General features: G+C 53.6%; 1 protein-coding gene and 1 long non-coding RNA gene across 3 annotated transcripts; one reads left to right on the forward strand and one right to left on the reverse strand.

Annotated features, from left to right (window-relative positions):
- Positions 1-6,892: 6,892 nt before the first annotated feature.
- Positions 6,893-12,617, reverse strand: ZNF408 (zinc finger protein 408). Its single transcript, XM_006042403.3, has 5 exons — positions 12,297-12,617; positions 11,730-12,007; positions 10,791-10,852; positions 10,308-10,567; positions 6,893-9,226 (listed from the first exon to the last, which is right to left on the reverse strand). Exons 1-5 carry the CDS (start codon positions 12,343-12,345, stop codon positions 7,716-7,718), a joined length of 2,160 nt encoding a protein of 719 aa, XP_006042465.2. The 5' UTR covers positions 12,346-12,617; the 3' UTR covers positions 6,893-7,715.
- LOC123329697 lies at positions 7,401-11,758 on the forward strand. 2 transcript variants are annotated; one of them, XR_006545223.1, is made up of 3 exons: positions 7,401-7,539; positions 9,778-9,868; positions 11,443-11,758. It is a non-coding gene; the product is annotated as an uncharacterized LOC123329697 (long non-coding RNA). The 2 variants fall into 2 exon arrangements; XR_006545224.1 differs by lacking the exon at positions 11,443-11,758 and adding an exon at positions 10,261-10,398.
- Positions 12,618-12,690: the final 73 nt, after the last annotated feature.

Raw genomic sequence — 12,690 nt, forward strand, 5'->3', positions numbered from 1 at the left:
AACCCACCTGACAATGCAGGACGCCTAAGAGACACGGGTTCGATCCTTGGGTTGGGAAAATCTGCTGGAGAAGGAAATGGCAACCCACTCCAGCATTCTTGCCTGCAGAATCTCAAGGACAGAGGAGCCAGAATTAGGCCTCCAGGCGGGGCTATAACGAATGGTACTGCTGTGGATGTTCGTGGACAGGTCTCTGGTGTAGATAAGCACTGATTTCTGTTGCATACAGAAGATCCAGGATGGGTCCCAAGGCAGGCATTTGTTTTGACTAAGATTCACTTTGATAAATAGTCGTCCGGAGTGGTTGTACTAGTTTACACTCCCACCAGTCTGAAGACTTTCAGCAGCTCCTATCACACTAGCTCATCTCTCCACTTCACAGCAACCATTCTGAGGGATGTGTCGGTGTCTTGTTGTGGTTTTAGTTTGTATTCCCTGTTGACTAATGATGTTGAGCCTACTCCATTTTTTTTTTCTTTCTTGTAGTGGAATTGTGAAAAGATCTCACCTCATTAATTTCTTTAAAATCTCCATACAAGTAGGGAAGGGGGTAGAGCTAAAGATGGATGTAGTTTCATCCGTCCTGATTTTTTTTTTGAAGGGGGGCCCCGCCCCCTCACTGTGGCCATGCGGAACTTCCCAGACCAGGGATCAAACCTGCGTACCCTGCACCGGAAGCGCAGAGTCTTAACCCCTGGACTACCAAGAAAGTCCTCATCCTTCCTGCTCGAAGGCAGGCGCTCTTCCTTCTGCTGAGCTGCAGCCTGGGCCAGTGCTGAGTCAACCTGAGTGGGAGGAGAGGGTGTTGGCCAGGACACAACAGGCCCCCTCCCCTGCGAGTTCCGGCCAAGCGCGGGCTGCTGACTGCCCTGCCAGTTCCCTCACTGTCAGAAACCCCCATCCTGACAGCCAAGTACCACAGCATGCAGGAGAGTGCTGGCTTGGGAGGCTGGTCCCGGGGCTCACTACCTGTAAAACCAGAAATGCAACAACATTCACTTCGCAAGGCTGTTGTTGAGAAGCTTAAGGTCACACTGGCCTCTCCACAGGCTCTTCTTCGGAGTTGCAGCCTTGCTGAGTCCATGGCACGCTCGTGCACAGACACAGCTTGGCCCTGTCTTCCTGGAGCTGTTTTCAGACGATGTTCCCAAGGAGAAAACATGAGATTTGGTTATAAGGATTCCTGCTTTCCTGGATTTATGAACCAGGATGATGAATTTACAAGCCGCGATAATCCCCATGGCCATGCCCACTTAAAGGGGAGAACTTTTCTGACGAGCACTTCACTTTCAGCATGTCCAGACATCTGGTCCTTGGCAAACACTGGACCCAACCCAAATGGTTTGGCTGGTTGTCAGCACAGTTAAGAATGATGGGTTGGATGGCCAGACTGGGTTCTTCGGTCAGGAGACAGATGGCATGGATACTGTGGAGGCCATGAGCACTTGGAGCCAGGGATGGCGAGACCAGCAAGAAGACTCTTGGCCATTCTGGTTTTTTTTTTTTTTTGGTAGTATTTTCTGGGCCATGCCACCCAACATGTGAGATCTTAGTTCCCCAACCAGGGATTGAACCTCCGTCCCTTACATTGGAAGCATAGAGTCTTAACCCCTGGATCACCAGGGAATTCCCTTTATGATAAACTTGATTTTGTGTTTTATCTTGTCTCCATGGTCCCTCTTGTCCCTGCAGAGACCACCTCCCAGCTCTCACATCCTGCTGTGTCTGTGCTCTCACTGTAATTCTTTGAATTCCAAATACCTCTTGTCTCCTTCCAGATCTAGTTGGATTCAGCGTATTATGTTTGTAGTCTCACAAGGCCTGCCGCACAATAAGCACTCAATAGACAGCATGAATTACAGGATATGATGCAACAAGGAATCCATAATGATGCCAATGAAGGGTTCTTCCTAAAGGAGTGAACCTGGACTGGATCAAACCTCCCGATTTAATTACTAGTTTAGAGGACGGACAGACAACAGAGGAGTAAGACACCGACCACAAGGAAGGAGGGACATCTGACAGGACAAATGACCCTGGTTTCTCTAACAAATTCATGACGTGGAAAGGAAAGGGGTGGGTGGCAGAGACCGTTCAGAAAAGAAGCATGAGAAAAGACCTAACAGCAAACGCTCAAAGGGAACAGAACGACCATGACTGGTTCAGAACTTTGAACACATCAACTGTAAAAGACTGATTTTGGACAAGTAAAATCTAAACATAGGTTAGATATGCAATGATATGGAAGAGTTATTTTTAGTTTGCTCAGTCTTAGCTGACACAGTGCTTTTAAATCCTTGTAACTTACAGATTATACGTAGGGATTTACAATAAACAGATGAAACAAGCAGGGCAAAATGTTAATGATCATTAAATCTAGGTGGTAGGGATTGTTACATTATTCTTTTACATGTGTTGTGTCTGAAAACGTTCATGATGAAAGTGGACTTAATTCCTTAAGAAATGGAGGCCGGGATTACCTTCTCTCTTGAGTAAACACAAGCTGCACCCACTCTTTATTTTGTGGAGAGGACGGGGGGGAGAGCACCCCTCTGTGAATGTGGCTCTGGGGGGATCTGAGAATTCTGAGGGACAGGGTGGCACTTCCATGGGTGAAGGGCCCCCATGTGTCGAGCACAGGCTCAGGCCTCAGGGCCCACCACAAGCCGCCCAGCCTCCAGGGACCTTTTCCCTGGAATTCTCTGGGGCCAGGAGGTACCTACAGTCAAGCTTGTCATTCCTGCTTTTACCACAAACACATACCTGCACCTTTCAAGCAGGTTGAATTTTCCTTTTGAGAACAAGGCCATAATGAGGGGTTGCATGTTGGCATCAAAAAAAACCATGGGGGAAGCCAACATTACGCTGTAAAGTGGAGCTCTATAATCATTGAAAACAGCCAAATTGTATTCCAGGACAATTACAGAATTGTAATTACAATAGAATTACAGAATTTCAGAGCCGGAAAGGAGATCAGATATTACTAAATCCAGACATTTTGAAACCTAGGCCTCTGGGCATGTACCACATGGTGGCCTGTGTTTTTGCATATTAAAAAAAAACTCAAAAAATTATAAAAGTAATTTTTATGTTTTTCTCCAGGAATTCCCTGGCAGTTCAGTGAACAGGACTCAAGCTTTTATTGCCGAGGACCCTGGTTCAATCCCTCATTGGGGAATTAAAATTCCGTAAGCTACATGGTGGGGCCAAAAAATAAAAAAGGAATTTCTCCCTTTTGGTTGAAATTATATCTTTTTAGGTGGTTGCCTTGTCTTTTGTTCCTTAAGCTGATTAGCATTTTCCATTTTGATTTAAAAATATAAATCAATTTCTCTTAAATTTTTTTTTTAAAAATATAAGACCCACAGAAGAAAAAAAAAAGTGAGCCAAAAAAGGCTTCATGATGAAGCTGAGACTGGGATCCACGGATCTGGTTGTTTCCCAGGTCATTGAAGAAAGGGAGCCTCAGAGTTGGGAAGCTAATGGTCAAGGTCTTACAGAGAGGTGGTGATCCAGCGAGGACCAGGCCCTGCCTCCCGCCTCCTGGGCCATCGCTCTTCTCATATGACCCCGTCCTGACAGTCTGGCAGGGTACAGCCTAACCGCACTACACACTTATCCGAAGGGGATTCTAAGACCCTCAGCGGATGCCCAAGACCACGGATAGTACTGAAGCCTGTCCATACTGCTTTTTCCTATACTAACAGGAGGGTCGTCTACACTGGACAAGGGTGGGAGGGCAAGAGACTTCACTGTGCTACTTAGAATGAGTTCACAGCTTAAAATTTGCAAATTATTTCCAGAATTTTCCATTTAATGCTGTTGGACGGGAGTTGACTGTAGGTAACTGAAACCATAGAAAGTGAAACCAAGGTGGGGGAGGAGGGGACGACTGTATACCGACAGGACGAGTACCTGAACACAGAAGTACTGAGTGCTGCTGACCTGTCCAAACAAGCAATACCTACAGGCAACGTGGACCTCAACCGTGTCCTCAAGTTAAGGTGCTGGGTCCAATACTGTTTTTTTTTAAATTTGGTTACGCCGTCTTAGTTGAACATGAGATCTAGTTCCCTGACTAGGGATGGATCCAGACTCCTGCATCGGGAGTGCAGTCTTCACCACTGGACCACCAGGAACTCCCTCCAATACTATTAACAACCAGCTGCAACTTATTAGGTGCTCAGCATGTGCCAGGCATGTAGTACTGATGAGGTAGGTACTACGGCCGGTCCCATTTCCTGGATGAGAAAACAAAGGCACGGAGAAGTAACTTGCTTGAGTTTATGCAGCTAGTTCAGGGTGAAGCTGTGATCCACACCTGGACTTGTCTAGTCCACGAATCAAATTTTATTCTATTGTGAAGATTTTTCTCACAGTATTAAAGCTGCAAGTTAGGATAAAGATCCCTTGTCTTCCGCCCTTTCTGATGTTTGGCTCAGCAGCTATACACACTGTGTGGTTCGATCTGTGAAAAAGCTTCCAGCAACATTTTCATTGCAACTTTGCTCTACAGCAAGAAGCAGCATTCACATTTGGTGCTAAATACACCAAACAGTTCAAAGTGACTCTATCAGTGGAGAAAAGAAGTAGGGAATAAAGGACTCCGAACACTGTAATCAAACAGGAACTGTTTTGGTATGTGGGAGGGGATATTTTCTCAAACCATATTCCCGTGATCAGTTTTCCCAAGAACTGTGACTGCATTTTATTTCCATTGGAGAAGCACTGAGGTGGGCTTCAGAAGGCCTGGGGCCGTCCTGGTTCTCTTCACTGGTCTCATGCCTCCATGGGGGACTTCTCTCTTGGCCTCTGTTATCTTATCTGAAATGGGAGGAAGTTGGATGATGCTCTTTGACACCCACTCCCACTTCAGCCGTCAGCGCTCTGAGGACAGGCTGCTAATCCAGGTGCCTCTGAATTTGGTGACATGATCTGACACTGCTCTGCATCTCCAGGGACAATCAGTAGAGAGAAAAGGCCCCCATCTGTGTGAGGATGTACTAAAGTGGGAGATAAACACCCCAGCTTCTGGCCTGAGGATGGTTGTGGGGATCGATGGGCCTTCCCAGCAATCCACAGTACCTCCGTTTCCCCACAGTGCAATCTCAAGCGATAGTCATGTCCCAGGTTACCTAACACTGGCTAGACACAGCTGAGTGGTCACTTGAGTTGGAATGACCTGCCCGAAACTGGAGACGGAAAAGAATAAGACCTACCAGGCTGAGTCAGGGGGTTGGCTGACTCAAAACTATTATTAGAAGCTGTTTTTCAGGTTTTGGATGGTGTGGGCTTGCTTTCCGCAGATCGTCACCGTCTCTCGCTGTCTTCCCTCTCCTTGGACAATCTCAGAATGATGCTCTGCCAAGAAGTTATTCAGGCTGGGTGGGTGGATGAATGAGTCAGTGGCCAAGCAGGAGACACACGGCTGCTTGTGGCGCCATGATCGAGTGATGGGGAGCCGGAGGGCATGCCACGTTGCAATCCTGGCTCTGACTGGTCTCGGCTGGGACCACCCCGCTCTGAATTGGTTTCTTGTCTGTGAAATGGGGGGCACGACACCCAATTTGCAGGTCAGGAGGAGGGAACAAGAATGTGAGCTCCCTGTCTCTCTTGTCTCCCCCTTCTCAGAGCAGTCTCCAGTCTGGCTTCCAGCTGCCCTCACTCAGCTCACTGGCAGCTTCTGCAAATTTCCACCTTCTCAACAGGCACGGCCATCAGCGCCCTCCTCTTCCTCCTTGCCAAGATGCTCTTCCATCAGTTTCCATGACTCACACGCGCCAGGTTCTCCGGTTTCATCAGAGGCTGCCTTAGTCCCTCCTGTGGGGCTTCCCCTCTCCCCACAGGTGGTGCCATTCCTGCTAACTGGCAATCTCCTCAACCCAGCCCAGCCCAGCCCAGATCACAGCTGTCCTGCTCCCACCCCAGGGCCACCTAACTTCCTAAGTCATAAAGTGGGAGCCAGAGCTCTCTCTCCCTCTCTGAATTCAGTCGCTTCTACTTCCAGAGAACATGTCACGCCAAGCCCTGGCCACCACCTACAGTCGCTGCCCAGCCCGTATCCTTCCCCACCCTGCCTGGGCCACGCTGGCCCTTGCTCTTGCTTGAACTCGCTGGGCCCTGGCGGCCCTGCTCCCTCCGCCTGGAGCCCGGCTCTGTCTGCAGACGCTGACCAGGCTCCCTCTTCTCCACGGGGTGGTCTGTCTCCTTACTGGAGGCCTTTCCTGATCACCCTCGTGGAGTCTCGCTCCCCATTCCAGCCCCTCCTTGCGTTACTCTTTGCTGCAAGGACCGTGACCTGGTATGTATTTGTTTCCTGGCTCTTTACAGAGACAGTTGTTACTGCTACCCCAGACGCCCAGCGCACAGGAAGCGCAGTTTGCTGGGTCAGTGACCACTCCCACTGCTGCCAACTTTCCCCGCCACTTCACTGACTTCCCACACCTGCCTCTCGCCCACTCATCCTCTCCAGGGGTTTCTTTAAATACCAATCTCCCATCCCCCTGCTCACCACCCTTCGAAGAGCCCCTCAACAGCCTGAGAATAAACTCCAAACTCCTGAAGCAAGGCCCATGTGAGCTGGCCCTGCCTCCTCGCCCCTCATTCCCTGTTCCAGCCACACTGGTCTCAGGGGCTCACGCCCCAGACCCTCACCAGGGTATTTTCATAACCAGCTCCCCACACGCCCACCTTCCCCTGCACCAACTCATCCACCACATGGCAGCTGAAATGCAGGGCAGCAGAGCGTGGAGGGCAAGAACCTGACTCCCGCGCCAGACTCCATGGATTTGAATCAGCTCTGTCACTCTGGGCAGGACGCTGAAAGCTCTTCATTCCTCTTCACCTCACCAGACTGCTGTGAGGGTTATATAAGTAAACTCACAGAACGGACTGGCCCACAAAGAAGGGTGTTTATTATCATCTCCTGTGGGCGCCCTCCCTGATGCCAAGCTGACCCACCCCATTCAACAGGTTCACAGCACTGGGAAGCACTGCTCCCTGAACTCCTCCAGTGCTCTTCGCTCCTGCAGACCCGTGCTCTGCAAAGCGCGCCGCCTCTGCCTCATTCACAGCCACGTCCCCGGCAACTCAGGCAGGCCAGGCCCACTCTGTTGATTCAAAACACATGTTCGTTCTTTGCTCTTGCCCTCCACAGAGTTGCCTTTGGCCAGACGCACAGAAGGTGCAGACCTGGCCCCAGACACCTCGAGTCTGGTGAGCTCAGCGCAGAACAAAAGCCACCCTCACAGCCCTTAGGTAGGGACAAAAGCTGCCAAAATAACCTTCAGTCTGACCCAGAGACTTGTGAGCAGTGAGCCAAGTCTCTCTGGCCTTTTAACCCTCAGAGTCATCCTATTTAGGACCAAAGAGAAGTATACAGACGTCCCTTGGGGAGCTGGGTGGGAGAGACAGAACCTGGTACTACGTGGCCAGGCAGGACCACCTCCGCAATGATCAAACCGGCACCTCAAGGAGTTCCCAGGGAGGCGGGCAGAACAAGCCCCCTATGGGCTGACAGGAAAACTTCACAGAAGATCCGTAAGTGGTTCACCTTATTGAGGGTCTTGGGGAACAATGTGGTTGTCTGGAAACGGGAAGGGAAGTCCCTGACCTGCTTCTCACAGACTGGCCTCTATCGGGAGCCCAGAGAGAAAGTGCACCCACGCTCAGATACCCGAGCCTCTCTCAGAGCTCTGTGGGGTAAGGCGAGGCTGTCAGTTGCCCGTCTCCACCTCCACCACCTCCGCCCAGGTGCTGAAGCCCAGGTCCTTGTGGATGAGCACCAGGCCGGGGGCAGGGCCCGGCTCCTCAGGCGCCACAAAGCACTTCTCCTGGCTCTGGGAAATGGTGACCTCGAAGATGTCCTGGGCTAGGGCACTGTCCCCTTCGCTGCCTGCGTCCTGCAGGAGCACCACGGTGGGCTCGGGAGTGGCGGGCGGCACACAGGGCAGGCTGGCGGGGGCCCCGGGCTGGTGGCTGAGCTGGTGCCGCCTGAGGCTCTGTAGGAGCGCGTAGCCCATGCCGCAGGTGGGGCAGCGGTGGGGCTTGTCGGCCAGGTGGGATTTGAGGTGGCGCCGCAGCTTGGTGGCCAGCGTGTACGCCCGGCCACACTGCGGGCAGGGGAAAGGCCTCTCCCCTGAGTGCAGGCGCTCGTGGGCGCGCAGTGTGTGCGGGTCCCGCAGCGCCTTCCCACACACAGGGCACAGATGGGCCTCGCCCGTGTGGGAGATGAGGTGGCGCCGCAGCTCGGGCCGCTGCGGGAAGGCGTCGGCGCAGTGCGGGCAGCGGTACGGGCGCTCCCCCGTGTGCAGCCGCAGATGCCCGCGCAGGCTGCCCCGCTGGCGGAAGGCGCGGCCGCAGTGTGGGCACGGGAAGGGCTTCTCGCCCGTGTGCAGCCGCATATGGTTCCGCAGCGAGCCCTGGCTGGCCAGGGGCCGCCCGCACACGGGGCAGGGGCACGGGGCGGGGGCCGCCGCCGCCTGGTGCGTCTTGCGGTGCAGCCGCAGGGAGGGCCGGCGGGCGAAGGCCTTGCCACACTGCTCGCAGGTGAAGGGCCGGGCGCCAGAGTGGACCACCTGGTGCTCTCTGAGGTCCCGCCGGGTGCCGTAGGCCTTGTCGCACTGCGGGCAGGGGAAGGGCCGCACGCCGCGGTGGCCCAGCGTGTGGGCTTTGAAGCTCTCCTCTGAGCTGTAGCTCTTGCCGCACTCGGTGCAAAGGAAGGGCTTGTGGTCCGTGTGCACGAACGCATGCTTCTTCAGGTGGCAGAGCTGCAGGAAGGCCTTGCCACACTCCCCACAGCAGTACCGTCGGCCCTGTTTCGGGGAGCCTCCCGCCGGGCCAGAGGGGCTCCGCAGGCGTGCAGGGAAGCCAGGGCGCTGTGGCTCTCCAGTCACCTGGGCCCCGGGCTCTGAGGTCTTCGCTCTGGGTGGGTGCTGACCGCTGGGACTCCGCAACTTCTTGACCAGGTGAGCACACAGCTGGGGGGCCCTGTCAGAAGAGGAGGAACTGGCCTCACCCCTTGCAGGGCCCTGCTGGGGAGCAGAGCTGCTCTGAGGCTCAGGAGGCGTCTGGGTCTGGGGCGGGTCCTCCTCGTCCACGCTGTCATCTGCAGGCAGTGGGCCAAGTGGCTGGTTCTCCTTGGGAACCCGGGCCTGGGTCTGGGGCGTAAGTCCAGGGCTCACCACACTCTCTGCCTGCATGCTGGGGGGTGACTGGTGACCGGGATCTGCAAGGCAAGAGTAGGGCGCTGGGCTTAGTAGAGACGGTAGCAGGTGGTCATGGTGGTCTCACCAGGAAGTTCTAAGAATACATCTTCTCCTCCTCCGCCCCTGAACGGCGGAGGGAGCCATGACACCGACTCTTCCCTGGAGCATGAGCCATGTGCTCTGTTTCTGGCCAGTCTCAGGGGCCTTCTGGGGAGACTCTCCTGAGAACCGCGGTGTTCTAGACATCTGAGTGATTCCTAGAGAAGGCCATCCCAGAGTGCCCTTGTGCTCCCTCTTGGCACAGGCAGGCATTTCTGATGAGCTGAGACCACCACCTCCTCACTTTAGCTCATCTCAAAATAAAGGAACCCACATCCCCAGCCCAGACAGAAAAAAAAAAGTAAGAAAATTGGGAACTTTACACACAGCTTGCTGTCTTCATCCAGGTGACCTTACTGTTCTGGGAAACTTAACTCAGGAAGATAAAACATGCAAACATCTATACAGCTGACCCTTGAACAACACAGCTCTGAACTGCACAGCCCACTTACACGTGGATTTGTTTCAACAGGAATTTCAACCACAGCACTACGCAATCATGGGTGGATGACTCTCTAGATGCAGAATCACCGATATGGAACCTTGGATATGGAGGCCTAACTGTAAGTTGTATTCAGATTTTTGACTGCCCAGAGAGAGCCAATGTCTCTAACTCCTGTGCTGTTCAAGAGTCAACTATACTGTTCATTCCATGGAAAAGACTCATTATTCATCAAAAAGAGCATCCAGTGAGTTTACATCCCCCAAACTCCTTAAACCTCTCACCTGAAAATTCTAGTCTTGCTGCGTCCATGATCCTGAGCCCCTGTCATTATGTCATGATCCTTACGCCAAGCCTGATCATACCCCACCCCTATCCCATACTGGAAAATCCACCTTATACCACACTTTCAAATTTCAATAAATATCCAGGCTTTGCCCTTTCCCCTCAGAAAAGCTACTGTTCTCCCCTGCCGTCTTACACCGTGAGCTCTGCTTTATCTTATCAACACAGGTAATTCAGGTGAAAACGTGGGAAGCCAGCGTTTATCTGGCACTTACCTGGGCAAGGTTTCGCTGCATCCTCCCCGGGGCAGGCCACTTCCTGTCGCACGGCAGACTCCACTTCTGTCACCGCCGCTGCAGACGACGCTTCCTCTAGCCTGGGCTGGGTGGGGCTCGGGCCCTCGGAGGGAAGCTGGGGCCACAGCCGCAGCTCAAAGCCCGGTGGCACGAGCCGGGACACCTGCAGGTGCAGCCTCTCGCCGATCCGCACCGGGGCCACGTTTCCCTCACCCTCCAGCCTGCCCAGCTGCACAAAACTGCAAAGCAGAGCACGGGCTAGCCCAGGAGCTCCCTTTCCAGTGGCCCTCCCTGGAAGCCCCAGCTCCTGGACAGTCTGAGTCCTAGAGGACCCTGGGCCTCTGGGAACCCTCACTGCAAAAGATCCCTGGGTGGGACTTACAGACCACTTCCGGCTCCACCCCCTGCCACTACAACAGGCCCCAGAGGAGCATCTCCACTACACACTCTCCTGTAACTTACCTAGTCCAGCCTGCACTCTGCTCACAAGCACACACGTCTCCCCATGAGCCTAGTGACACGTCCTGAAATAAACCAATAAAAGTCCTTCTCCCATGTGCTGGAGGGGGCCAGGTGAAACAAACAACAACAACAAACCCTGATGGAAGCTTTCCTGAGAGAGATCTAAGATGAAGTCCCTGGGAGGTTAATGGTCGCTGGTCTGCTGCTCCAGGACTACACTGTTTGAGTTTTCATTCAATAAAGGCCAAAACCAAAAAACTGTCCCTCACGTCCTCCCAAGGTGCGGCTGCTGCTGCTAAGTCGTGTCAGACTCTGCAACCCCATAGACAGCAGCCCACAAGGCTCCCCCGTCCCTGGGATTCTCCAGGCAAGAACACTGGAGTGGGTTGCCCTTTCCTTCTCCAATGCATGAAAGTGAAAAGTGAAAGTGAAGCCGCTCAGTAGTGTGGAGGATTACTAAACTGAACAGCACAAGCAGTAAGACTTACCTATGAGTTCAATGAGGCACGGCACAGAACTAGTTATATGACAAGGCTGGGATTTAACTCCATGGCTTTGTAATTCCAAAAACCTTTGCTCTTGACTTTTGGGATTACTGACACTCCTCTAATCCACCTTTTCTTTTCTTTTTTACATTTCGGCCGTGCCACAGTGGCACGTGGGACCTTGATTCCCAGAGGATAAGGGATGAAACCCCTGCCCCCTGCGGTGGAAGCAGAGAATCTTAACCACTGGATCGTCAGTCCCCTCTACTAACCTACCTTTTAAAAACTTTTTGCACCTCCTTAGTTACCACAAGAGAGGGGAAACAATCCCTGAGAGACCGGGCACAAACCACTTCCTATCTCTTGAAATACCCTGCACCTTCTAACAAACTGGAACGTTATCTGGAAACGTCTAATTTTCAACCACGATGAGGAGACGCCTATCCCTCAATACCTCCTTCCGCTTTGGTTCCACTCCATTTCCCTTCTGCTCGGAGACAGGCTCCTCTTCCAGCGGCCCCCAGAGCAGTCCCGGCTGCAAGGGTTCGCCGACACACCAGACCCCCAGGCGCTGCTCCGCGGTGAGTGAGGGGCCAAGGGCCAAGCCCCGGGGGAGGCTCTTCAGAGCGAGGATGGCTCGGGTCGGTCCGGGCGGGACGTCTTTGAGTCCCGGTGCACAGCCTTCGCTGGGAGGACTCCATCCCGAGTCCGGGCCCAGGAGTGGATCGGGGGCTGCGGGGAGAGAGGAAGCGGCCCAAGAGGTGGTGGGGGTGCCGAAAGGGTGGGTGAGGAAGGAAACGCTAAGTCCAGCTAGGCTTTAGGAGTCTGAGGGATCTCTAAGGGTTCCAAGAGAGCCCTCCGCTTCGAGGGCTCTTAAGAAGGCCCCAGCGATTATTCGGAGGGCACCGGAGGGGGACGCCAGGCTCGGGAGGAAACCGGTCAGGGAATAAAGAGTTGACCAGAGAACGTCCGGAGTTGCCAGAGCAGAGCGGAGGGTCGGAAACACCCGCAGGTCACTCACCTAACTGCAGTCTCCCCCTCCCCAAGAGCAGCTCCTCTGTCGCCTCCATCCCGGGTCAGAAAGCCTCCTTCCGCCGGAAGTGAGCTTCGCCTTCTCAGCTTCCCCCTGAGGAACCGTCACGGACATCCAAATTCCCTTTCGGGAAAGAATCCAAAGAGTCAGACCTCACGGGTGCAGAGGACCGGGGGTTTGGGAGTACTTGGTGAGGCCAATCTCTGTCCGAGAACAATACGAGCTTAGAATTCGGGAGGTCCCCCCGGGGATCTGAGTATCCGGTAAAGAGGAACTAATTGTTCTAGGCGCTTCCCCCGGTAGGGACCACTCGAACAGTGACACTGTTCCTTTCCTGGCGGGCACGTACGCAGGCACGTACGGAAGGGGAGGAGCTTCCGCG

This window comes from Bubalus bubalis, chromosome 16 (assembly GCF_019923935.1).
Source record: "Bubalus bubalis isolate 160015118507 breed Murrah chromosome 16, NDDB_SH_1, whole genome shotgun sequence".
In the NCBI taxonomy this organism is placed as follows: domain Eukaryota; kingdom Metazoa; phylum Chordata; class Mammalia; order Artiodactyla; family Bovidae; genus Bubalus; species Bubalus bubalis.